The sequence below is a fragment of the Trichosurus vulpecula genome, chromosome 7 (genome assembly GCF_011100635.1).
Source record: "Trichosurus vulpecula isolate mTriVul1 chromosome 7, mTriVul1.pri, whole genome shotgun sequence".
Classification (NCBI taxonomy): domain Eukaryota; kingdom Metazoa; phylum Chordata; class Mammalia; order Diprotodontia; family Phalangeridae; genus Trichosurus; species Trichosurus vulpecula.
In genome coordinates, this window is record NC_050579.1 from 257,555,819 (window position 1) to 257,582,357 (window position 26,539).

The 26,539-nt window shown below is 40.2% G+C and overlaps 2 protein-coding genes across 2 annotated transcripts in view; both read left to right on the forward strand.

Moving 5' to 3' along the window:
• The first annotated feature begins 1,231 nt into the window (after nt 1–1,231).
• The window catches only part of LOC118857927, a 43,838-nt gene continuing 18,530 nt past the window's right edge, over nt 1,232–26,539 (forward strand). The window contains exons 1-3 of the mRNA XM_036768389.1: nt 1,232–1,636; nt 5,821–6,223; nt 9,174–9,381. Of these exons, the coding sequence (XP_036624284.1) occupies nt 1,232–1,636; nt 5,821–6,223; nt 9,174–9,381 (1,016 nt within the window). The remainder of the gene's footprint in view (nt 1,637–5,820; nt 6,224–9,173; nt 9,382–26,539) is intronic.
• Nucleotides 5,839–6,231, forward strand: LOC118856840 (histone H2A type 1-D). The gene has a single exon (XM_036767368.1). It carries the CDS (start codon nt 5,839–5,841, stop codon nt 6,229–6,231), a length of 393 nt encoding a protein of 130 aa, XP_036623263.1.

Genomic DNA, 26,539 nt, shown 5'->3' on the forward strand with positions numbered 1-26,539 from the left:
CTTCACTCCACCATCGTGGCTCCCAGAAAGGTCTCTCCCTAGTATTTTCTTTGAACATTTATAGCAAGGTCTATATAAATGTTAGCCGCTGCTGCTGCTTCTGTTCCTGTTGTTAGGCTTCTTCTCGTGAACCTGTGCCACAGGCTTTCTTTTGAATTTCCTTTCTCTCCTAAAAGCCACGTAATAGGTAGTGTGCGTTGTATCCAAGTACCCTTCATTCTAGTTTTTGCTGTAGGGTTAACATCTCCGTTAGACTGTAGTTTATTTACCAACAAAACTTCCTTTATGGAGCTGCAGTGCATTAGTGCATCATCTAGACAGGCAAACATTCACTGACCAGATAAATGAATAGCTCCTTTTAAGACTGCTAAATATCTGTCTGTCTAGATGTTGCTCCAGGACTCTTCGTTTAAATAGTTTTCTATAGTCTCTCCTTGCCTTGTCTCCTGCAAACCACCCCAAAACAGGGATAAAATCTTTCTCCCCTCACCCAATTTTCCACAGTTGGATCAAAATTATAATAAAATATATTACATACTATATAATTAATTATATATTAATATATTAATGTTTGATATATTAGTATACTGTCTATTAATGTTTAATTAGCATGATTATATTAATTGTATAACCACTATAATACAAATTATATATTAATCATATAAATTATTATATGGATATAATTTTAATCTGGCAGTGGAAAATTGGTCGAGATGAGAAAGATTTTCTGTATATTTTGGGGTGGTTTGCAGGGTAAGGCAATGAGAGACTACAGGTATTTAAAGGAAGAGTCCTGGAGCAGCATCTGAAGGCAAACAATGGAGCGCCACCTGACGGCCTAATAAGGAACAAAGAAATAACCCTTGTTCATTTTCCAGCGCGGGCTTTTTCATGCCCCAAGGGTTTCTCTCTCTAAGACCTCACAATTTTCTAATCTGGAATTATATTGAATTATCATACAAATAACACATGCCAAAAGGATATGGTGGGGGAAGAGTGGGAGGCGGGAAGGAGGGGAGGAGGGGGGGAAAATACGTAAAAATAAAAACATTCCTAATAGGTTCTGGTTAAAAGGGGCGGGGTGTATAAATACCCAATTGAATTGACCGAATATTTCAACCTGGTGCCGGCAATGTTGAGTTATCCAATCAGGTTGTTCTTGGCTCTATAAATAGGCGGCAAAGCGCAATTCTCTATACTCTTCTCTGCTGTCTGTCAGCTGTGTTTCGCTATGGCTCGTACTAAGCAGACCGCGCGGAAATCTACCGGAGGGAAGGCACCTCGCAAACAGCTCGCTACGAAGGCCGCCCGCAAGAGCGCGCCGGCTACCGGCGGCGTGAAGAAGCCTCACCGCTACCGGCCTGGCACCGTGGCCCTGCGGGAGATCCGCCGCTACCAGAAGTCCACCGAGCTGCTGATCCGCAAACTGCCCTTCCAGCGGCTGGTGCGCGAGATCGCCCAGGACTTCAAGACCGACCTGCGCTTCCAGAGCTCGGCCGTGATGGCCTTGCAGGAGGCCAGCGAAGCCTACCTGGTCGGGCTGTTTGAGGACACCAATCTGTGCGCCATCCATGCCAAGCGGGTGACCATAATGCCCAAGGACATCCAGCTGGCTCGCCGCATCCGCGGGGAGAGGGCGTAAACTATGATCTGAGGTGGATATTCGCAACTTGTAAAAGGCTCTTTTCAGAGCCGCCTACTTTACTCTCAAAAGAAGCTGTAACACGTTTTTTAGACGAACCTCAATTCATGCAAAAGCATTATTTTACACTAGTCTGCCGAGGTAAATAAAATGAGGCATTTTGCCATGTTTCCATAGTAAACTACTCAATTTACTCCGCATTGCAACTGCAAGAAGCAAAGGATTCCAGAGTAGGGGAACCCATTCTACGTTCTTTTCCGTCTCTGTATCTCTATGTGGACTGTAGCTGCTTTGCAATTTACTGGCTTTCCATTCCGTGAGGGAGGCTATGATCTGAGTATGATTTCCTAGTTGGTATCTAAAAAAATGGAAATGGGTTTTAACAGGTATTAAGAGACAAAGCTATACATGACCTATGTGGAGATGTTCCAGGAATGTACTGTAGGTGTCAAAATTGTGATTACTACTCTGCGAACTTTTATTTATTAACTGCCTACTATGTGTCAGATATAGTACTGAAGTGCTGGGGATACAAAGAAGGCGGTAGCACAGTCCCTGCTCTTAAAGAGCTCAGCTTGATGAGGGAAATATACAAGCAATGATGTATAGATGTATATGCGTGTGCGTGTATGGTCTTTCAGGGAGAAGACACTAAAATTAAGGACAGAGAAAGGCTTCTTTCAGAAAGCGAAACTTTATGTGAGATTGAAGGAAGACAGGGATGCCAGAAAGTAGAAATTACTTGCCCAGGGTCACATAGCTAGTAAGTGTCTGAGGTCACATTTGAACTCAGGAAGATGAATCTTCCCGATTCCAGGCCTGGAACTCTATCCACTGTGCCGCCTAACTGGTCTCCCGAACATTAGATTCCATCTAACAATTATTAATACTATATTAATAGCATAAAGCAAAATTAAGATTCACTTAGACTGAGTTCATAAGGACAAAGTGGGAAAGGCAAGTTAGGCAACAGTTTGTCTGCAAAAAGTTCCAGGTGTTTTTAGTGCATTTCAAGCTAAGAAGTATGCCTTTTTTTTTTTTTTTACAAACCTGTAATTTCATCAGGTAACTGTTCTCAACATGTAAACTCTCTTCACTACCACAGATTTGCGATGTGTCTATAACTTACGGTATTTTTAAAAATTGTCAAGCACTTATTTTTTTCTTTCTATCCCCCCTCCAATGAAAAAAAAGAAAAAAAATTAAAAACTTTTAAACAAATGCATAGTCCAGCAAAATTATATCTACGCTGTGTTTAAAAATTCATCTTATGCTATCACCCCTCTGTCGGGAGGCAGGTAACATTCTCTCATCATCAGTGATAAAGTAATCTTTGCATTGACCAATAGTATATCTTTGTCTCTTCTTTATCCCATTCTCTGTACTGTGTGATATGAGAGAAGAAAGGAAGGAAGGAAGGAAGGAAGGAAGGAAGGAAGGAAGGAAGGAAGGAAGGAAGGAAGGAAGGAAGGAAGGAAGTGATTAATTTTAGATTACATTAAGAGAGGTGTACTGTGTTTGGGTCAGGCTGAATCTGTTCACTTATGGAGTAAGATAGATTTGTAAGGACACTGATAAGCTAGAGTACACCCTGAATAAAGAAATCAGAATAGTTAAAGGCCTTGAGTTCATATCATATGAGGCTGTGGATATAGGAAAGGGAGGTATTTATCCTTGAGAAGACTCAGATAGACTTATCTAGAAAGGCTGTCATGTGGAACCAGCAATATACTTTATTTTTCTCTAGAGGAAGAACTGAATGGAAGTTGTGAATAAGTAAATTTAGGCTTAATGCAAAAAAAAAAAAAACTTCTGAAAAATTAGAATGAACCCAAAGTGGAATCTGCCGCCTTGGGAAGCAGTACATTCACCCTTATTGATGGTTTCAAGCAGTTTGGATGACTGCTTCTGCAGCTGTGGTGGGAAGTTTTTCTGGAGGATATGGTTTGTACTAGATGGCCTTTAACTGCCAAGTTCTATAATTCATTGGAAGTCGTTTAACTTCTCTGGGCCTCAGTTTATGCATATGTAAAATAAAGTGATTTAATTAGATGCCTTTGAAACAACATCCTACTCTAAGTTTCTAATCTATAACACTTTTTGTCCTGATTCAGAATGTACACATGAGGTCCAACTTAGTTTATCAACTAAGCCAGGACCTCGGACTGCTATTAGTGGCTCCAAAATGAGGTTTACATTGTTTTATGCACAGTTAAGAGTCCTTTACAAATGACCCAACCTGAGGTAAACAGATGATAGACATCTTTAAATATATTAATCATGAGTAATCTAGAGAAGAATCCAGATGGGTTGAAATTTCTTTGGTGTTCAGCAGTACACTATTGGATTTATCAGGCCCCACCTCTTAACTATTTCCTTAGAATCATAATATCATAGGTTGAGAGTTGGTAGGAAACCTGGGGGTCCAACTCCTAATTTTGCAAATGAATAAAGAGAGATGAAATGACTTATCCTATTCACACAGGGCACCACTATTTATTTCACTCTCTTCCCCTGTTCAGCATATACTATCTGCCACCTATCCCCCTGGAGTTATAGATTTAAAGTAGCCACTAGATAGGGGTTCATGATTTTATTTAACGGCAGATTATTTAATAAGATTTACATTTTTCAATAATAATCCACAGCCCAGATTTGAGACATACAAAATCAAAATTATGAGATCTGGGCATGATAAAATCAAATCCCTTTTCCACATTACAGCCAAATACTTGAACACAGCTAACATGACATCTCCCACTTAATCTTCTCTACTTAGAAACCCTTTGGAATGATAGGGCCTTTAGAGAAATAATGAAATCAATCATAGAGGGGCAACAGAGCCACAGCTATTTGGAGCAGCCAGGTGGCACAACAGCAGGGCCGGGAGTCAGAAAGACCCCAGTTCAAACACAATATTAGAGACCAGCTGTATCACCCCTAGCAGATATTAATAGTACCTACATCCCTAAATATCCCTAAATAAAGTAATTGTAAAGGACTTAGCAAAGTTCATGGAACACAGCATGTGCTATCTCAGTTAGCTGTTGTTGTTATTAATTTCCCACTCGTAAGGATATCAGACAAGAGAAGAATAGACAATTAAATTCCCTTTCATACAGATGGGAAAGTTTAGGAATAAATATACAAACCAATCCAGCAAAAGCAGAGACCAGAGGCGTTCAAAAGGACATGTTCGAAAGAGGTGTTGCTGAACTCTAAGCGCTGTGTCTAACCTTCGCTTTAAGACTAGCTCGAAGGAGGCGCTGGAAGCTTCACAGACCACTAAGGAACCTTGGGTGCCATCTAGCAAGCCAAGCCCCCTTATCTTACATGAGAAACTGAGGTCCAAAGTTAGTGACTTGTGCTAAATGACACAGCAAACAAAGACGGAATAAGCTCATGTCCTCTGACTCAAAAGCCCCGGTCTTCCCACTATACTTTGCTATTTATAGCTAAGAATCAGAATTAGAAGTTTTTCTTGAAATACACATTTCACCCAACTGCTGCTGCTGCTTGTTGTTTTAAGAAACTAAGCCCTTACTTTGAGAATTGGGATGGCTTTTACAAAAACCACTTGCGAACGGTTACATGCGGTTTACTGACGACTGTTATTTTAGTGACAATCTTGGAACCGACAACAGACAGCATTTATAGGCAGCTGAGGTTCTTTGGCTTTTTCCAGGCAGGATTCGAAAGCTTTGTAATGGAGCCAGGCAAGCAGGAAGCATCTGTCCCGAAGCGTTAAGGTAATGACCAATTTGGCTAAAACAATGGACACCAGAGCTTGGGAACGCGTAGGAAAAATAACGTGGTTAATTTAATTCGCCTCCCTTTCCTAGCGCATTCTTTCCCGCCCTCTACTTTAAAAACTAAAGACACACATATTGGTTCTGAGTCTATTCAAATAAGGGTTTGTGAAAGTCTGATGTCTAATTGGATGAAATAAAACAACTCTCCCTAAGTGGGAGGGACTATGTAAATTAATAGATTCTAGCGCTACTTTTCAATTGGTTTGTTCATCAAAAGATGGTTGCAACCAATCAGACCGCGCCGTTTACTCTACCTCCTGAAGGTATAATAGATTGCTGCGCCATGGCTAGCATAAGATCTCTGCCGTAGTCGGAGAGCTGATATTGGAGCTCTTTGATTTTTTTTCTTGCGGAGCTGCGTCTTAGGCAAGTCATCTTTTGAATATGTCTGGCCGTGGAAAGCAAGGAGGCAAAGCCCGTGCCAAGGCTAAGACCCGATCGTCCCGCGCCGGACTCCAGTTCCCGGTTGGTCGTGTGCATCGTCTTCTTCGCAAGGGGAATTACTCCGAGCGAGTGGGAGCTGGAGCGCCTGTGTACTTGGCTGCCGTGTTGGAATATCTCACTGCTGAGATCCTGGAGTTAGCTGGTAATGCCGCCCGCGACAACAAGAAAACGCGTATTATTCCGCGTCATCTTCAGCTGGCTATCCGCAACGATGAAGAGCTCAACAAACTGCTGGGGAAAGTCACTATCGCCCAGGGTGGAGTGCTGCCCAACATCCAGGCCGTGCTGCTGCCGAAGAAGACCGAGAGTCACCACAAGGCTAAGGGCAAGTAAAACTGGCAGATTCTGCTATCCTAAACCTTAGAAAGCATCATTCTGAACCCAAAGGCTCTTTTCAGAGCCCCTCACATATACAAAGGGAGCTTGTGTACACTCGTTTGCCTAAGCTATGTACTCAGATTTAAAGATGCTTGTTTTTTAAGCGCAACCTTAAAGGAGGCGGTAGTGAAAAGGTTTGTGTGAAGTCAGCATCCTCAGCTGCTCGTCATTGTCCCCCTGTAAAAATAACGGTAGGACATTTGAACTGGGTAGGATATCGTCGAGTCGTATCCTGCATGGTCGACTCTGCCTCTGGAGTTATTCTTGGCAAAGCTACTAGAGAGCGGTTTCCTTCTCCATTTCATTTTGCTGAAGAGGGAATGAGGCAAGCCGACCTAAGTAAATTTGTCCTGTATCACGCAACTAACGTCTGAGGCTAGCTTTGAATTCAGAAAGGAGTCTTTAGTCACTTCAGGCCCTCAACTTTAGCCACCGCGCCACCTAGCGGCCCTGGAATGAATGTTAGTGTATGATCTGTAGAGGGGCAAACAGTCACTCCTGAAGGTCATGGACTCCCAACTCATGCGGAAACAGGCAAGTAAATATTAAGTGCCCTTTTATAAAGGGCATCATTTTATAAAGGAAACAAGCCTTGAGTTAGTGCCAGAACAAAAACCGTAACCAGGTCTTCTGATTTCCAGTCCTGATCTTCACCTTCCTAAAACTTTTGTTTGAGATGTGGTCAGAGCTCACCTGTTGTGCTTTTGCTTGCAAAATATCAGACCTTAATCACATAACCGAGGGGAATTGGAAAAGTACCTCTCGGTTCTTCGCAGATTTGGAGCTCTCATTGTTCCCAGTAGCCTCCATAGGAAGCGGGGGTTTGGCCTTCGGTGGAACAGCTAGAGCAGTGGGTTTTGCATTAACTGCTCTCTCCAGTAACTCGAGCTCCAGCCAGTGATACCTTTAGCTTTCAGCATCAAGCTCTTGCCTTCTCCCCAGCCCTAAGTCAGATCTGAGGTCGGCTTCTGCCAGCAAGTCACTTTCCATCTTACCCCTTGCAGCAATAAAATTGAGATGGATTTGTCCAGCCCTAACTTCTCTTCTTTTCTCCAAACTTAAATCTCTAACTGCCTATTAAACTAGATTTCTCGTAGGCATCTTAAATTCACCGTGTACAAAACAACTCATTATCTTTCCCTTCAAATGCTCCCTTCTTCCTAACTTCCCTAAGGACTCATCACCTATACTAAAAAATCTTGGTTATCTTTGATGTGAGAGAGAGAGGAAAACTCGATCGATTTCATCAGCCACCAAGTCCTGTCAATTCTACCGCTAGAATATCTGGCATACATTCTCCCCCTCCCATCAGGTCAAAGCCAATTTTTTATCCTACCTGAACAAAAGAAGTAATTTCTTCTCTATCCTCCCTGTTTCCATCTCTCTTATAATGCTGCCTGATACAAATGTAGGAACTTCAGGAGAAAATATCATTTATTTTCAAAAAATCCATGTTTGAATCAGTTTCCACTTTATTTGTGGAAGTCAAAAAATTATCAAAAGGTGGGGGAAAGCTGTCATGTTAAACTCAGTTCTTATTTTTAAAAATTATGTGAATTGGGTTCTCAGAATTTGTAAGGAAGATGGTTTTGTAGGCATTATGCATAAATCCATTTCTGCCAATCTAAATCCATGTGAAATATCCTACATGTTTACTATCAGCACTGTTGTACAAGTCTATGAAAATGTAACAGGCACTTGTGCGCACCCCCTCCCCCCCTTTCGAGGCTACCATAAGTTTGAAGCATGTTGGAGGTGTGGGTCAAGGTCTACTCACAAACCCCCAATAATGTTTCTTTTACTAACCAGACGGCAGATTAGTTTAAAACAAAACATTTGATTACCTACCAAACCTAGGCTGGCAGATAAAAGCTATTAAAATCTTGATTGGTTGATAAATGTGGATTGAATGAACTACAGAGGAGGAGAGGTGAATGAGTAATAGTGGTAGAAGGGGGTCTGGAATTGGCAATGGGGGAGCAAGCAATATTCCAATTCCTCCCCCTACAGCTCCCCTCCCCCAATAATTCAGTTATCGGTGAAAGTGCAACCAGTGCTGCAAAGGTTAGCCAGGAAATCTATGTCATCAGGAGGAAGCCAGATCACAATGAGTATGAAAACTAAAAAAAAGAAAAATACTTCAACATATTTTTAACTCGGTAATCCTATGCATTTTATTCCATGAATTTAAAATCAGCATTTTGAGAATGTATCTATAGGCTTCAGCAGATTTTCAAAGAATTCCATGACAAAAAAAGCTCAAGAATCCCTGAACTAAGATCAGACAAAGTTCTAAACCTGGCATTTAAAAGCCACAATCTGTCTCCATCCTTCTGGGAGTAGCTGCCCTTGCAAGGCACATAGTGAGCCCAGCCAGTGGACAGAATACATAGCAACACCTCTGGAAACATAGTTTTGGAAAAACTTCATGAACAGTGGTGATAGTATCTGATTGGTTGTAAGTGTCCTTTGACTAACCAACGTAAAATTGTCATCAGCTTTTTGCATGTGGTCCACCCGCTGGGACAAGCGTCATCCAATCAGCCATCAAAATACACCTGTATAGACAGAGCTGGAATTAGGAGGACCTGAGTTCAAATTAAGCCTCATACACTTGACACTTATTCGCTGTGTGACCTTGGGCAAGTCACTTAACCCCAATTGCCCTGCCTTCCCCCCTCCAGAAAAAATTTTTTTAAATACACCAGTATCTCATTAAAACACACCAAACTAACAATTCTATTAGATCTTTATTTTCTTCCCCAAAATTTTAGGCTTTGCAGGGTTGCACAGTTCCTGAAGCCCACTTAGTCCGTCCCTGGAGAAGAAGGGTTTCAAAAGATGTGTGACTGAAGCTCAAGCAGAGCCACAAGGAGTTACTCCAGCTACATGTACAGGGTACAAGATGCTGAAGCCGGTCTATCCTGACATGGGCATCTCATACAAAGCCATGGGCCTCATGAACTCATTTGCCAAAGACATCATCACTGGCGAGATGTCCTGCCTGTCACGTTACAGGAAGCAATCCATTGTCATGTTCCAGGAGATCCAGACAGCCGTGTGCCTGCTGCTGCCAGGGGAGCTGGCCAAGCACACCAGCTTCAAGTAGGCTTTGCATTTTGTTCTAGAGGCAAGAGAGGTTCGTGAAAAGGGGATGAAGACTCGATCATATCTGTGTTTTAAGAAAATCAATTTGGCATCTGTGTATAGGATGAATTGAGGGTGGGGGGAGATTATATGAAAGGAGACCCTATAATGATAGAAAAGAACAGATTGGGGAGATAATATGGAAGAAACACTGAAAAGATTTGGCAACTACTGCATATGGAAAGAAAGACAGTGAGATATAAAGGATGAGGGATGTAATGTTGAGATCAGATTCGGGAGAGCAGTTCAAGTGTGAAAGAATTCACTTAGGCATTCTCTGTAGCCAATGGGAGCTTTATTGTGTGAAAGCTATACAGGCCTCCTTAGTAAGAAAGCTAATTGAGACCCTGATATTTGAGGGAGTTATGCTTATAGAGAGGTTTCAGAATGATGGTGTCATTTTAGAGGTTTTAATGGGGGTTAAAGGTTAAGGACAGGACAAGAAAGGATTTTATGACACAGGATGAGGGAGACAAAAGGAATTCTTTATGGTTTAAAGTAAGGACAGGGCAGGGGGACACAAGTTAAAGATGAAGAGATGGGGGAACACAAGATAAGGGAGTCAAAAGCAATTCTTTTTTGTACAGGTTAAGAAGTGTTATAGTATTTCAAGATGAAAACAAAGGACTTTAGGACACCCCTAAGAGCTACAGAATGAGCCTCAAACCCTCTGAGGAGGGGCTTCACAAAGAACTGGGAAAACAACTCTTAAAATTCTTTTTAACCCTTAGGGCACCGTTTGCATCCACATCATTGAGGAGCAAAAGATGACTGAGTCTGTGAACCTGTTTGACTGGAAGGTGCCTTGGAACCAACAACAGTATCCTGATGCAACTCTTTCTTCTCACCCTCAACCTGCAGAAGATTTAGCTAAAAGAAGTCAGAACTGCCCCTGGGATCTGATTGGTCTCAAATTCCCTGATGGAGCTTTCTTCTTCCCACTCCTCCGGCCAACTCGAAGTAGGCCCAGGACAAAACTGCTCCTGGGACATGATTGACCTCAGGTTCCCTGATGCAGTTTGCTCATTCATCTGCTTCTAGGGGCATAAAAAGTCCCAACTACTTGGACTGAGTATCTCTAGGTGGATTCTTTAGAGCAATATTCAAAAAATATATAAACAGATCCCTGTGGGCTGGGTATTGAGTTAGAAAACCACACATTAACATTATTTATTTGTATTTTTCTTTATTTTGCTCAACATTTCCCAATTATATTTTAATGCGGTTCTAGCTTCACTGGTGTCACTGAGAGAGAAGCTAATTGCCGCTATAACCTTGTTACACACTCTTGTGTTTCAACAAAGTAAATCTCCTTTGTTAAATGTTCAATGACTTGTAAGTGTCTTATTTCATCCCATCATGTAACCAGAACTAACGACGGTGATGGGCCTCCAATAGATCAAAATAAGAAAGCTGAGAAGGTTAGCCTTGGGAGGAAGAGTAAAAGGTTATGTTTGAATATTTTGAGTTTGAGATGCCTATAAGACATTCATTTGGAAATGATGTAGGACTAAAGCTCAGGATAAAGACTAGGGCTGTATATATACACAATCATTTTTGCTATAGCGCATGTTTTAAAAACACAAATTTGTTCCACCATTGATATATTAGGGAACTTTGAGCATAATTAAATTTTGCATTTTGTGAAGTAAAACTGCACCACAGTCACAGGACATGAAGTGTATAAGCAGCTACAACGGATAGAGAAGGGATGTGTCCTTGTTAGCAGATTACTGCGCTAAATCAGATGGAACTACCCATGCACAAGCTGTCAGCAAGGCGCGTTGATTTCACCTCTGAAACATCTCTCGAATACAGTCCCTTCTCTCTTCTAATTACCACGGCTCTAGTACAGGCCCTCATCATCTCATCCCCAGACTATGACAACATCCCGCTGATATGTCCGCTTGCCTCATCTCTCCTCCATTCAGCCGCTGAAGGGATTTTCCTAAAACACAGGTCCGATCGTGTCATCCAGAACCCCTAGCCTAGCCGCACTCCAGCGCTTCCTGTTGCCTCCAGGAGCAAATAAAAATGCTCTATTTGGCATCTAATGCCCTTCGTAACCTTCACGACTCCTCCTACCTTTCTAGACTTCTCACATCTTGCTCCCTGCTGCTCTCTGTGATTCAGTAGCACCGGCTCCCTGGCTTTTTCAGGAACCATCTCTTGGAATCTGGGCATTCTTACTGGCTATTTGCCATGCCAGAAATGCTCTCCCTCTTTCGCTCCGATGACTGACCTCCCCGGCTTCCTTTAAGGCCCCGCTAACATCTCACCTTCACCATCGCAGGTGGATTCAGCACATTTCATTAGACTGTGCTTCCAGAAAACGTATTTTTTGAAGCAACATCACTTTTTTCAGCCTTAGTTTCCTCCCCTATAAAATGATAATAATGATGATAAATAACAAAAGCAGATACGTCCCAGGGTTATGGTGTGGATCAAATGAGGCAATATATATATAAAATGCTTTGTCCACCTTAAAGTGCTGCACAAGTGCTATTACTGTGACAGCTGCGTAAGAAATGGGGGGGCAGCCTTGTTTCCACAGAGTTAAAGTATCTCTCTTCCCCCCCTCCTCCCAGCCTTAGCAGAATGTACGTCGGGTGACTTCTAGCAGAGCCCAGGCCTCCGGTCAGGTGAAAGGTTAGAGGCTTGTCTGCATCCTTACAGGAGCCATTTGAGGAGCGCATGATGGAGGCAGTCAGGGGGTTGCATCTGGCCAATGAAGAGCCTGGCGGGAAATTCGAAGTGGGGGTTCAATAAAAGGACTGGCGTCTGTCTGAGTCCTTGTACTCTCCTGTACCCATTTATTCAGACGAAATAAATGTAAAACATAATTAAAATGTCCCTGGCTTCCCAACGAGTATTGTTTATTCCTACACAATGTACGTATGTTTCTAACAGCTGTTATCAAGGACAAATATTTACTTACTACTATTTAATATTAATATTTAACAATAAATTTAATACTATTAATATTTAATACTATTTGTTTAATACTATTTTTCTTGTATTCCAAAAGATCATGGCTCGTGCAAATGGACTCTCATTCTGGAGAGAAAAAGGCATGCATAGCTAAGACCCTTCAAATTGAAAGACCTTTCTTTATGGGCAGAAAAACATCTACAAAATGGGAATAACCGTCCAATCTATGTTATTCATGAAAAAATTAAAAATCTAAAACTTAATCAAATGTAATACTTTTTTTAATTAATTAAACTTTATTTTAAAAAATAAAATCTTTGCCAAAAGATCACATTCTTCTTCTTCCCCTAAAATACAGCACAATCTTTTCAGCCTTATCTTCTTGGCTAAAAAGTGGTTTTTCCAACTGGACACTGCTCACCAAGTCCTGAACTCTTTCATAAAGAATTTACATTGGAGTTTCAGGGCTGGTGACTAGAGGCACGTGCTTTTAAAATTTTAAATTTCACCTTCCTTGTCATTCTTATCTATACTGAAGAGGTTAAAGACAAAATGATGATGGTACGGAACCATACATTTCTAGGGGTGCTCAAGACCCCAAGATACCTACACTCCGGGTCCTGCCAAAAGAATTCGATTCAAGCCTTCTCAGCCAAGGGAAAAGACAAAGTTTGTTAGGGATTCAAGCCTAATAATGGGTTGTCTTAAGAAATCCCACCCTTTGTGATTTCTGTTTTCACAAGCAGGCCACATTCAATCTTCATGGAGGCAAGATGGAGATTATATACAGAAAGATTGTGGAAGGGATTGAGGGGTGGTCTGGGGTGACTAGAGGACGGGTTTAAAAAGGGTCTTGAGGAGGAGTCTAAGGAGGACTGAGATGGGATGAGGTCAGACTCCAGGTGGGGGAAATAGCTGAAGGCTAACCGGAGATGACCGACAATAAGAGAGCTAGGGCAACTGGGCTAGAGCATAGATATTTTGTTCAAGATTAAGGGTGGGCTGGGCTAGGTGGAAATTTGGGCCTAATGATAATGTAAGGCTTATGGCCTGAGGGGAAGGCCAGATCTAGTTGGAAGATTCAAGGGGGTTCCCAGAGACTGTGCCCTCATCATTCCCCACTCAAACAAATAAGACCCAAATTCTTTTGGGGTCCAAGGGGATGCCCATAGTCTAAACCCCATCAGTACCAATAAGAGTCTCAGGGCCACGAGCTGAGACATGAAACACAAAGTGGCCAGAGCAATCAATGGGAAAAGATGTCCAGTTGACTTTTCAATGATCTGGTCCCAGCTACAGAAATCCCCAGGTAGGAATGGCAGGCTTTTGGAAACAGGATTTGGGAAGGAAGACAGTCCCCAAGGCCCAAATGGGAATTGGGTTTCCTCACAGCAGACATGCCACCAGAGAGGGTGAGGCAGTGCCTTGGAGAGTAGTCCCTCTCTCCACTTGGAATGCCATGAATTACATGCAGGTATTCTGTCCATAGGAACATAATTTTTAGTTTCTTATATTTTTAAGACATTTGGGGGGTTGAGGACTAGATATTTTTCTAAAATCTAGGACAAGTTTTACTTTTTGTACAGTGCAGTTTTCATTTATGATTTCTTGAAATATTGCTCTTAAAAAAACAGGCTTTTTTTTTTTTAAAGTGATGGTTTTAAAGGAGTCCAGTGATTCTCGGGCTAGCCCACCAAAACCCAAACACTGGCTTTTTTTGAATGGCCAATAATAGCCCCTATGTTGGTTTTGAAGGCTTAGAATGAGTATCAATAGGAATCGTTTTCTGTTCTTCCCAGAAACTTTGAGGGTCTTCCCTATCCAAACTGATATTTTTGTGATGGCAAATTAGGTCATCTTTCGTCTAAATAAAGACAGCCCTTTGTCACTAAATGGGTGTTGCCTCAGACAAACTGAGACCTGGGAAAGACATTAAAGGTCAAGGTCATCCACTGCATCCCAAGCCATCATCGGTCATCTTGTCTTTTGTCTTGACACTTAACTTTGATAACTTTGGAGAAGAGAGTGAAGCTGAAGATTTTTCCTTGCTCTGCCTCACTTAAATCCAATTCATGCTCATTGCTACTTTTTAAGAACAAAGGACAAACAACAATAAAATCCCAGCTGTTAAGCTTTTATAGAAAGATTTCCCCTGACCCTGTTAATTCCAGTGTCTTCCTTCTGTTAATTATATCCTATTAATCTAGCATATAGCTTGCTTTGTATATGTTTGTTTGCATACTGGCTCCTCCACGAGATTTTAAGCTCCTGGAATGCAGGGACTATCTTCTGCCTCTTTTGTACTATCATCTATCTATTCCAGTACCTGGAACATAATAGGTGCTTAAGAAATGTTTTTGATTGATTGATTGAACTGCTAGATTAGGGAGGGGGTATTCCTATTGAAGACCTCTTTTTTTTTTAAAGTAATTAAGCCTTTTTGTACCAATTACAGGAGCAAAGAAGACACTGAAGGGACTCAGCTGTTGCAGCTGGTCCTTCAGTTCATGAAGAAAGCATACACAACAAAATACAAAACAAAATGGAATCAGTTATGTTCCACAAAAGAAAATCTATTTTCAACAGCATCTAAACACTACCACACCATCTTCTGCCATAACTGAGGCTCTACCCCCCTCAAATGGTAGTTTTGGGCCATCGTTGTGGCCTGCCTTCTTAATGAATTGACTTTGCCAGTTTAGCCTAGAGGAACCAGGGTGCAGGAGCTGGAAGACCATGGACCCTACTATTATCTATTTACTATCCATACTATTTATAGTTATATTTTTCTTAATCATTCAACACATATAAAACTAAGTTCCTCTCTATACTAGTTTTTATTATATTCTTACCTTTTAATACTAATTTTGAGAGTTTTCCCAATGAGCCCAATTGCTTGATTTTGCATAATGTAAACTCCTCTCATCTGCATTTTAGTAGAACTGACTATATTTGAAAGACATCTCAATAAAGAAGCATTAATTTTGAAGCCATGAGATCACCAAGAGAACATTTGAAGAGTGAAGAAAACCAAGGAAAGGGCCTTAGTATACATCCCCACAGATATCTAAGAAAAGTAGAGGTCTGTGGTACCTACGACACATATAGACCAAAAAAAAAAATCACTATTTGAGAGTATTTATCCCATAATTAATAATAGCATCAAATTTCAGAGTGGGAGAAAATTAGAGATGTAGTGCAATCACTTCATCTTAAAAATGAGAATAGAGAGAGAAGCAAATCTTGCCAAAGATCACAGTGAATTAGTAGATGACAGAGTACCTAATAACACTCAAGGACTCACATTTGGGTCTAACTCCCTATTCAATGTTCTTTCTACAATAATACATAATTCATTCAAATTTTAACGCTATGAGTATCTGATCTTAAGGGATGATCAAACAGGATCTCCTCCTACCAGTCTGACTATTCCTTTCTCTCTCTCACACTCTCTCTCTCTCTCTCTCTCTCTATCTATCTATCTATCTATCTATCTATCTATCTATCTCTCTTATTGGTGTAAGGAAGGGAAGGGAATAAACATTTATCTAGCATCTACACTAAGTGCTTTACAAATATCATCTCATTTGATCCTTAAAACAACCCTGAGAGAATATCTGCTATTATAATCTCGATTTTACAATTGAAGAAACTGAAGTAAATAGAGGTTATCACTTGCTGATGTATTTTGTTTTTACATTAGAAACATTTACTGATTAATCCCATCTTATCTTGTCTCTTGTAACAAAAGTAAAACAATTAAGTAAAATTAGTAATATGGTGACCTCCTCTGGCATTCCACATCTCTGGTAGCCCCTTTCCCCTCCACACACACACATTCCTCTCTACTTTTTTAACTAGCAGAAATTATAATCTTTTGCTAGATCTTTATCCACATAGCACCCACTAAGTGACCCCAACTCATCCCGAATCCTCTTCTCCCTCTTTACTTTTTTGCTTAGTAATCTTATAAGCCCCAATGGATTCATTTATTTACTCTAATGATTCTCATGCCTCTTTACTGAGCCCTAATCTCTCTACTGAAATAAAGTCTCTAATCTTTAAGACATCTTAAACTCAACTTGTCCAAACGGAACTCGATCTTTTCCCCAAAGCCCTCCCCTCTTTTTATCTTCTCTATTGCTGGCCAAGACACCACCATACCCCCAGTCACCAAGGCTTGAAACCTAGGGTGAATCATTTGTTGCCAGTGATGCTTAAAGGGCAACTGAGTTTGCCCTGGGTGCCAGGCTTCCAAGCTATAGCTCTGTCTTCTACCCTGTTCTGTTCTTTTTTCTGTACTCCCCAAAGAACATTCCTTTTACTCAGTGTCTTTGGCATAAATGGAGGCCATCCATTGATCCATTTAGCCACAAGCAGCATATCCCTGCTAATATTATATTGTTCAGAGATTTGCCTCAGTTTACCCTTTTGTTAAATTTCAATCATGACCCTCCCATATCCACTGAGAAGGTAAGCAATATATCAGTTATACATGTGAAATCATACAAAATAAATTCCCATACTAGCCATATTTTTTTTTAAAAAGCAAGAAAAACAAAAGGAAAAATTATACTTCAATTTGCACTCAGAGTTCAGTTCTCTCTGAATTTTTTTTTAATCTCGTTTTTTTTTTTTATCATGAGTCCTTTGGAATTACCTTGTGTCATTGTATTGATCAAAGTAACCAATGTTTCACAGTTGATCATCATTGTAACACATTGTACTGTGCACAATGATCTCCCAGTTCTTCTCATTTTACTTTATATCAGTTCATATAGGTCTTGACATGCTTTTCTGCAACCAGCCTTTTAATTTTCCACAGCACAATAGTACTCTATTACAATCATATGTCACAATTTGTTCAGCCATTCCCCAGTTGATGGATTCTAATTCTTTGCCACAGCAAAAAAGAGCTGCTACAAATATTTTTGTCGATAAGGTTCCTTTTCCTTTTTCTTTGGGATACAATCCTAGTAGTGATAATTAAAAGGTGATTAAAAGGGTATGCACAATTTAAGTCTTTGGGCCTAGCTCCAAATTGTTCTCCAGAATGGTTAGACCAGTTCTACTCCACCAATAATTCATTAATGTACCCATTTTTCTCTCATCTCCTCCAGCATTCGTCATTTGTCATGATACTTCAGGGTTATTTTAATTTGCCTTTCTGTAGTCAATAGTGATTTAGAACATTTTTTTCATATGATTTTATATAGCTTTGATTTCTTCTGAAAACTACCTGCTTATACCATTTAACTATCAATTGGGAACTGGCTCATATTTTTACAAATTTGACTCAGGCCTATACTCAGTATATATTTGAGAAATGAGGTGTTGTAAGGCTGCAGACCATCTAAAGAGATGGTCCCACCTCCAAGAGGCTACTGAGATACCAAAGAAAGAGGGGCATTCCACATCAGTATGGTTGTAAATAGGTTTTACTGGAGGCAACTTACTCATGAGGCCGGTCCTGGGCAGCAGCAGGACAGTGGCAGATGTCTGCATCACACTTAAAACAAGCCAGATACTATATAGAAACAGAATCAAAGAAGGCTTAGTTCCAAGAGATGGCCTATGGTCACATGGGTGGGTACATGTAAATTTTCCTAAGGGAGCTGTTTTACAGTTTACTATAATTGTGATGCCATAGGTCACTTTCTCAGGCTTTTGTTCCCACCATACAGGCCTTTATCAGAGAAACTTCCTAAATTTTTTTTATATTACTTCATCGTCTATGGTATGTTTCAGCAAAATGTATACCCAACTTATAATAGGTCATTCTGCATGAAGGATGATTGTATGACTTTGTTCAGTGGCCCAGTAACAGGTAAGCAACTATTTTCCCTTCATATGTCTCTAATGCTAGTTTTGGGGGTTCGTTTTTGCTTCTTTCTGGATTAGGATTTTTTTCATTTATCTTCCTCTGTAAAGATGGTACTTTCTCTCTTCAGTTATTTTTGCTAAATCTACCTCAAGGCCACCCTGTTCCCATGGGTTACCTTCCTCACCCTAAAGTCTACCCTCCTCCTTCCCATTTGTCACTCCTTTCCCTAGTTTTGGAGTTTTGTCTAATTTATTGTTTCCTTTCTCCTTCTTCCTTTTGCCTACTTTCCTTATTCTTCCCAGTGAGGTCTTTGGGTGCTTGGTAAAGTCTGAAAAAGTCTGAAAGACTGTGGAGCTGGTAATACATGAATTACTGTCCTCTGCCATCCCAATCATCATTTTTCCTGCATTTACCATGAAACCTCTCTAGGTCCACATGCTCCTACCCTTCTGGATGTCAGTTGCCCTCAGATGTTCTGATTCCCCTTATCCTGAGAAAGAATGAATGAACAACCCTTTCTCGTAAGCAGTGGTCTCTCTAAGCACAAATTCTGCTCATTATAACTATTGTAATGTCCCCATCTCACATTATAGAATATCTCTTTCCCCGTGCAATGATTCTTCAGTGTCCCGCCACTGAATCAAGACCTCCCCCTTTCTTTCCTTCTATTTCAATCCCTTCACTTACTTTCTCACCCATTCTCCTATAAACCATATTCTTCTTGTAAGACTACGAGTTATTTTCCATTTATTATTTACTACTGACTTATAGAGTACATCACACATTCCCTTGTATCATCTTCCTCCCTTGTCCCCTTTCATATGTCTTGTTTCATATTTTAGTTCCACCGAGAAATGCTGATTCACCTGTAAGTAGGGTATTGTGCAGTTTCGACTATAGTGTTTCAGTCCATCCATTTAAATTCCATTTTCCTTCTTGTCTGCTTTTGTGTGTTGTGGAAAGAAATCTCTTCATGATTCTTGTTTTTATTTTTTGTTGCTTCTGTGCTGCTGTTTTTAACACCCCAGGGTTTCTCTCTCTAGCTTTTTAAAAAATGATATATTACCCAGCCACAGGGTACCTTGTACCTTCTTTGGTTTTTGTATTTGTTGACATTTCTTGTATTTCTGTTGTTGGGCTGTTTGAAAAGTAATTGGTTATATTTGATTTTTTTGTGATGTGGTGTATGGAAAGTATTTCTGGGTAATTAATTATTTTATTAATTATGGCTAGTGAGTAATTAATAACAAAATGGTCATTGGGCCATCTCTCCTGAACCAAAGACAGATCATGGTGGCTTATTGATGCTTACATGCCCTTGGAAGAATGGGTAAGCCTGACAGTCAGCAAACAACTCTAACTGGTTAACGGTTAATGAGAAGAATAAATATTATAATTAGAGGTGGACCTATTCTAATAAGAGGCTGTGGGAATGTGTCTGATTATGTCACTCTTACTACCAGACCACCCCCAGCCCTGGACAATCTAGACAACGGATCTATGTCACCACCACCACCACCATTCAAGCCTGAGTATAACAGAATGGATCAGGAATTTGACCAGATTAAATTCTTTTTATTCCTTAATCAGAATTAATCTACCCTAGTTGGGTGGGGTCTGGACAAGATTGAGGAGAATGTTAAAATTCAGTTTCCATTAGCCCTATTCTTTAGGGGCTGAATTGACCTAATAGAGAATGAGGAAACAGGAAGAGAAAAAAATCCTGAATCTGTCCAATATTAACAATTGATTATTAATATGAGAGAAATCAATGATCTCAAGGCCATATTCCCATCTATGATTAGTAACTTCTCTTTTGGTTGATCTGTTTTTAATTTTCTCCCTGAGATCTTGGGTAATTTTAATCTCTCTCTCTTTCTCTCTCTCTCACTCTCTCTCTCTCTCTCTCTCTCTCTCTCTGTTGCTCATTTTCCTTTTGTGGGCCATTCCCCTAAGAGCTAAACTTCAAAGTTGTCTCAGCCTCCTCTGATGCTAGGTAATTCACTTTTCACCAGCTTCGTTGTCTGCCCGAAGTGATTTTTATAAGGAAAGAACTGCCCTTGGTTGAATCCCAGGCTCTTTTCCTGAGGTCTGATAGATCCCTATCCAAAGACCCCATACCATTTCCCTCTGTTCTTTAGTTCCCAGGTTGAGCACTGCTACAGCACAGAATGCTACCACAAGAATAGGAAGTTTCCCACTTTCCTGTATTGCCATCTCTGCAACACTGGATTCAGGGAGGCAGAGTTGAGTTCGGTTATTTATTTCCTCAGGATGGTAGAGACTACACGTTTCAACAATTCGGCCAGCAGCTGCTGTGGGGGTGAAAAACCAACAACAATCAGCATACAGAATGCTGCAAGCCCGGATTCTTTTGATCTGCTTTGCTAAGGAAAGCAACGTTAAGGGGTTAACAATCTTACTTTAATCTAGTATACAAATATCATTCACAGTTCAGGGGGAAAAGATCAGCCCCCTGAACTTCAAGGAAAATACAAACAAATTACAAACATCAACAGACAGACCTTGTCTGATTCAAATCTCAGTGCATAGTTACCAGAGTTTAACAAAGTGCTAACATTCGGGTTTGCAAGCCAGAGAGCTCTTCACTACATCTGCCCAGAGTCTCCATATCAGCGGTGAGATCCCTAAGCAAATAGCTCTGCCTTCTCTTTTTATGCACTCTTTAGCCATCATCAAATTTCATCTGAGCAACCAGAACTTAAGCTCTTACTATTGGCTCTGGTCTTAGCAACTCCCCTTAGGACTCACGTGACCTAAAATCCTCACAAAAATGGGACTTAAAAAGTCTAAAAGCCTCTGATGTCACTAACATGTCACTCAACCCCATGTAAACTAGGCTTTCCCTTGAGGCAAGGAGGTCATCAAAGACTCCTAATTTAATCAAGGAAACAAAGGCCAAACTCTTCAAGGGCACTTGGTTGAATGAGTGCTAAGAGCCCATCTTAATTCCCAGTACACTAAGGTAGGGATGCGGTGTTGAGTGAATGTGTTGTTGTGGTTGTTGCTGAGTCATTTCAGTCGAGGTTGACTCTCCATGACCCCATTTGGGGTTCTCATGATAAAGACGCTGGAGTTGTTTGCCATTTCCTTCTCCAGCTCATTGCGTAGGTGAGGAAACTGAAGCAAACAGGGGTAAGGTGACTTGCTTAAGGACACATAGCCAGTAAGGTTGGATTTGAACTCTGACTCTCCTGACTCCAGAGCCTGCACCATTCTACTATGCTACTAGCTACCTGATATAATGATACCTGGCATATTCATTTGTTGGAGGTGAGCTCCTCTTTTGATCTGAATGCTGTAATTAAATTTTTGTAGTTAAAGATTGTCCTTAATAAGGGTATGCTTTGGTTTGTGATTATGTATAAATCTCCAGAATGCCAATATTTTCTTAATTTCTCCTCACTTGATTTTTACATTAGGATGTGTTTAAACTAGAAAAATAAAATGACGGACGAATGAATACTTTCTAAAAGCCTTTGGATATACTAAGTATTGCTTATGAATATTCACATATAAGATTAAGCCCGCATAGGATTACATCATTTTCTTGATGTATATATATATATATATATATATGTATATATATATATATGATGATATATATATGTGTGTGTGTGTGTGTGTGTGTGTGTGTGTGTGTGTGTGTGTGTACTCAAAGGAAGGGTAGGACAATATATATCCTCAAAGAGAAGATATAGTAAACCTGTGATGTGATAAAGATGTAAAGGTTTTATTTTTTAATGGAATAGTAAACTTCATTTAAATTAGACCGCTTCTACTTGAGAACTAGAATACATATGGTTGGCTTTCTAATATTTCATTGGGTTAAGAAACATACTTAAAGGACTCATAAAGGCTCTAATTATATTAGCAGCCCTAAAATTTCTGCCATTGTGCCAGGGAAAACAATGGAAAAGGCCAAGTAATGATGATGGCCTTGAAAGACGGATGTTGAATTTTATGCTGGAAAAATAGGTAATCACTAAACTTCTTTCACATCTGTTTGAATATTCACAAATATTTATCCATACAGAAGCCTAAATAGGCAGGCTTTGGATATGTGGTAGTAACAGGTTTTGGTTACTTTTTGATGACAAGCTTTGGATATGTTTTGGCAACTGTGTTTTAGTGATAGGCATTCACGCATAGAATTGTTTTAATTAATTATCAAGAAACCTTTACACTACTATACCTGGGAGTACATATATATATATATGTGTGTGTGTGTGTGTGTGTGTGTGTGTGTCTGTATGTATATATATATATATATACATACATATATATATATATATATGCACACACACACACATACACACATTTGGAAAAGAGAAAGTAAAAAGGAGTTGCCCTCTGCATGACCACTTTCTCCTTGCCAAACCACCCAATAGTAATTTACAATTATGCAATCTTAAAGCACTTAGCTTTAAGAAAGGGTTTGGAACTTCCAGGAACCGAGATGACAAAATAAAGAGTAAATCACTGTAACTGTCCCATGTTCACCTCCAAACAACCATAAAACAGCACCCCAAAATATCCTGGAACAGCAGAATCAGCAAAAAGACAGGGTAAAATAATCTTTTACCCCAAGAAACTTGGAAGATCAGCAAAAAAGGTCTCTCTCACTTGGGTAAAAGGAGAGTAATTTCAGAAAAGGAAGCATCCCAGCACACCAGCAGCAAGCCCTAAGTCAGCAAACCAGAGCGAGAGCCTGAACCCCAGTATGTTGAAGCAGGCAAACACCAACACCAGGACCCCCTACATGCCTTAGCATAGCCAGGGGAACTGGCTGACTCTAGCTCCAAGAACCACCACATACCTCAGCATAGCCTGGGCATCCTTCAGGGGTCAGAACTCCACATACTTAAGTGTAGACCTAGAGAAACACCCTACCAGGCCTCAGCACATACCAGACACCACCACTAGGACCCCAGCTCAGCACCAGCCACCTCCCACCCCATCCTGTCAGCACAGCACCAGACACAAGGGTCTCCCAAGGCCTCAGGGCAACATTGGTGCAACACCAGGTAAACAGCCAGGGCCCACAGCCACTGGCACAAGAAGCCTGAGACAGTGCCCTTTTCACCCCCGGTGCAGAGCTCAAATTTAAAAGAAAGGAAAAAGGGAAAAAAAGAGCGAAAAAAGAATTTGACCATAGAAAGTGTGGAAAATATTATACTATTTTATATCATTTCTAATTTCAATCAGACCCAGAGCCTGAATTAATGAGTAACTGGATGAAGATCCAGGACCTGGGCTTCTTTGTTCTCTCTAAAAGTTTGCTCAGGCAATGCCCTTACCTCTGTCAACAAGGCCAGATTAGACTGACCTAAGGACATTACCCTAACCCCAAGAGAGATTACCTTGCTTAATATTCTACAGTTATATACTGTGTTATGGAATGTAATGAGACACAGAGACGCTGGGCTGTAGTTTCAACTGACTTTTGTCAACATCCTTTACAACTCTATTCCATTAAGGAAAATCCTCTTCTTGTATCATGGTTTAACATACATGAGGGTCATAAAAATGAGGTCATACAGGCTTGCTAGCTCTGCTAAAATAACGTATATAAGTGTTCTCATTGCTTTGTTCAGGCAGCCAGAGTTTATACTCTGACTCCTTGTACATACAAGTAAGCTAGCTTCGCTATGCTTTAAGGGAAAATAATAAACAACATGGATTTTTCTATCACCTAGCTCTGTTGTTTCCTTCAACCAAATTTTCAGGTTTAACAATTATGGTGCCGTGACTTTCGGATGGAAATGATGGAAACAGGACAATGCAGCCCAACCTTGCCAACGCTTTTGGGCGCCATAGGATTAATTTTTCCTGGAATTTTGGCCTTGACAAGGTGGGGGTAAGTTGTCTCTCTTCCCAGCTTCCAAAAAGAACTCCCACAAAATTGGTTGAAGTCTGAAAATTCCCTTTAAGCTAGCTCTGGGGGCAGGGATCAAATCTGTGGTAAAACACAGATCTGCAGGCAAATGCACATAGATCCCCTGGAAACACTGATTGATCTAGAAAATTAACTATGGATCAGTCAAAAACTAGAATTAGAAGTCCAACCGTTCCTCCACTCCCTCCTTTCCTTCCCTTGGAGGCCCGGATTCAGGGGAGAAAAACTGCACTTTGCTGTGCTTTTTCCCTCCCCCTCTGCCTCCCAGGAAAGGCTCTGATCCAGAGGGAGGTAACTCTGTTCTGCTTCCTCCATCTTCCCTTTCCCCCTTCCTAAGGGATAGGATATGGAGAGTCAGAAAAATCAGGAACGCCAAGGCTTCCCCAAAGACCATAGGGGTGCTAATAGCTAACTCATGAAAGCTTCTAATTCTCTGTTGTTTGAACTCTGAGCTCAGTCTGTATTTGTTCTGTATTTGTTTTGTTAATTGTCTGTGTGAGAGCGTGTGCTGTGAAATGTCTATACTTTGGTAAAATCTGAAACGCAGGTAGCCGGAGAATTCTAAGGCTGCAGTTAGGGAAACAGAGACACTTTTTTCTTTTTCAATGTTTGGCCTGGCCAACCAGACTTGAAGAAAAAAATAGAGCTGAAACATTTTAGCATATTCTGGGATTGATTATTCATTAAAAGTTTGGAAATTGGTTAGTTGGATTTTAGGAGAGAGAACTCCTGAGACTATAGATCACTCCAGGGACGCTCACTGGTGCTAAAACATCCTCCCAATGCTGATCACTTAGGTGAAGTTTATTTGAGTCACAATCATTGAGATCTTTCACCATTGTCTTGTCTCTGACCGAGCCAGAGCTGCAGTAAAAGTTTGAGCAGCTAAAACAAACTCCTTTCCTCCCAGATCAGATTAGGAGAAGAGAATGCAGGAGAACTGTAGGGAAAACTTAAATCATCTTTCCCCACCTGGCAAAAGGAGAAGAAGGACAGAATTTCACAGACTGACAGTATTCTGACAGTCCTGTGCCCATGGGTACCTTTGTAACCCATTCTTTTTGGCAAAGCTTGGAAATGTCACCCAGGTCCTATGCATTCTGCCCACTCTGTCCTTAGCAGCTGCAAACCGCCCTAGGCTCAGTAACTTCTGCAGTTGTGGGGGAAGGGTGAGGTAGATGGATTTGGACTTTCTGACTCCCAGAATTGTCACCACTGGAATAGTAGCTTCTGCTCTAGGTAACTTCGCACTTCTTGTTCCAATTGCAAAACTGTATTTTAATCTCTGTTTGACCTGTTTCCTGATTTGTAAAGGGAAAGTAATAATGATGGTTGTTACGGGATCAAAATGATAATGATTGTAAAATGCTTAACATAAAGTCTGGTATATGTTAGATACAACATTATTATTATCTCTCTGATTTAATGTAATTGTTAACTTTCGAAGTGGTTTTAGATACCAAAAGTAATAAGCTGAATAATTTCTATATGTGGTAATCTGGAAATGCAATAGATGTCATCTGAAAATTATTGTTTCTGTATTTCTAAACTTGCGTTATGTTCCCAAAATTCTCTTAGATTGTGGAATTTGAGAAGACCATTGTGTGGTAAGAAATGATATTATAGCAATTTTAAGCTGATTTTGATATATGTGAATTGGGTTTTTAAAGGGATGTGATAAAATTTGGAACTGTTATATGTGGTTATAACAAGTAAATGATTAATAATACTGATATTTAACCATGAGAACAGACTTTCTGTGTGAAAAAGTTTTCTATTATGAGAATATATCTGGTGATTTAAGGTTATAGTTTCAAATGATGAGATGAAAGATTCTCTGTGCATGGAGATTTAGAAATGTGTTCGCCTAAATTGATAAATGGGTTGTTTCAAGTTTTAAAATGCATAATTATGTTTAGGGCACTGTTACATTTCTAAATTGTGTAATTTGACAAACAGATGTATCAGCAATATTGAAAAATGTGGTAATCTTTTACAATGCTAAGAGTATTGGGCCTTAGAAATTAAAATGTTACCACTAGTGATTAAAATAATTCCTCTTATAATCTGGATGTTGTTAGATTAAGAATTGTAGTTAATTAAGAAATTGAGGTTTTTAATTGAAACAGGAACTTTTGAAACCATCTAGTCATGAATTCTTATCAATCTTGTGTGGTTTTCTGTGTAGAGGAATTACTCTGGAAAAAGCTTTTTAAAGTCCTGGTAAACCTTATTATTGTGATAAGGTAAATTTAATTGGGTATGAGATTTATAGAAACTAAGTGTCCTCCCATTATAACACTTTTTGACTAAGGAACTTGTAATATCTAGGAATTTTGGGCAATATTTGAGAATGAGGACATTTGGCACCAACTTAGTTAATGAATTCCAGTATTTAAGGGTTAATTTGCTTTAAGGAAAATACTTTTGGAAAATGTTCT

Coding starts and splice junctions, on each gene's coding strand:
- LOC118856840 (XM_036767368.1), top strand. CDS start 5,839: ATGTCTGGCCGTGGAAAGCAAGGAGGCAAAGCCCGTGCCAAGGCTAAG.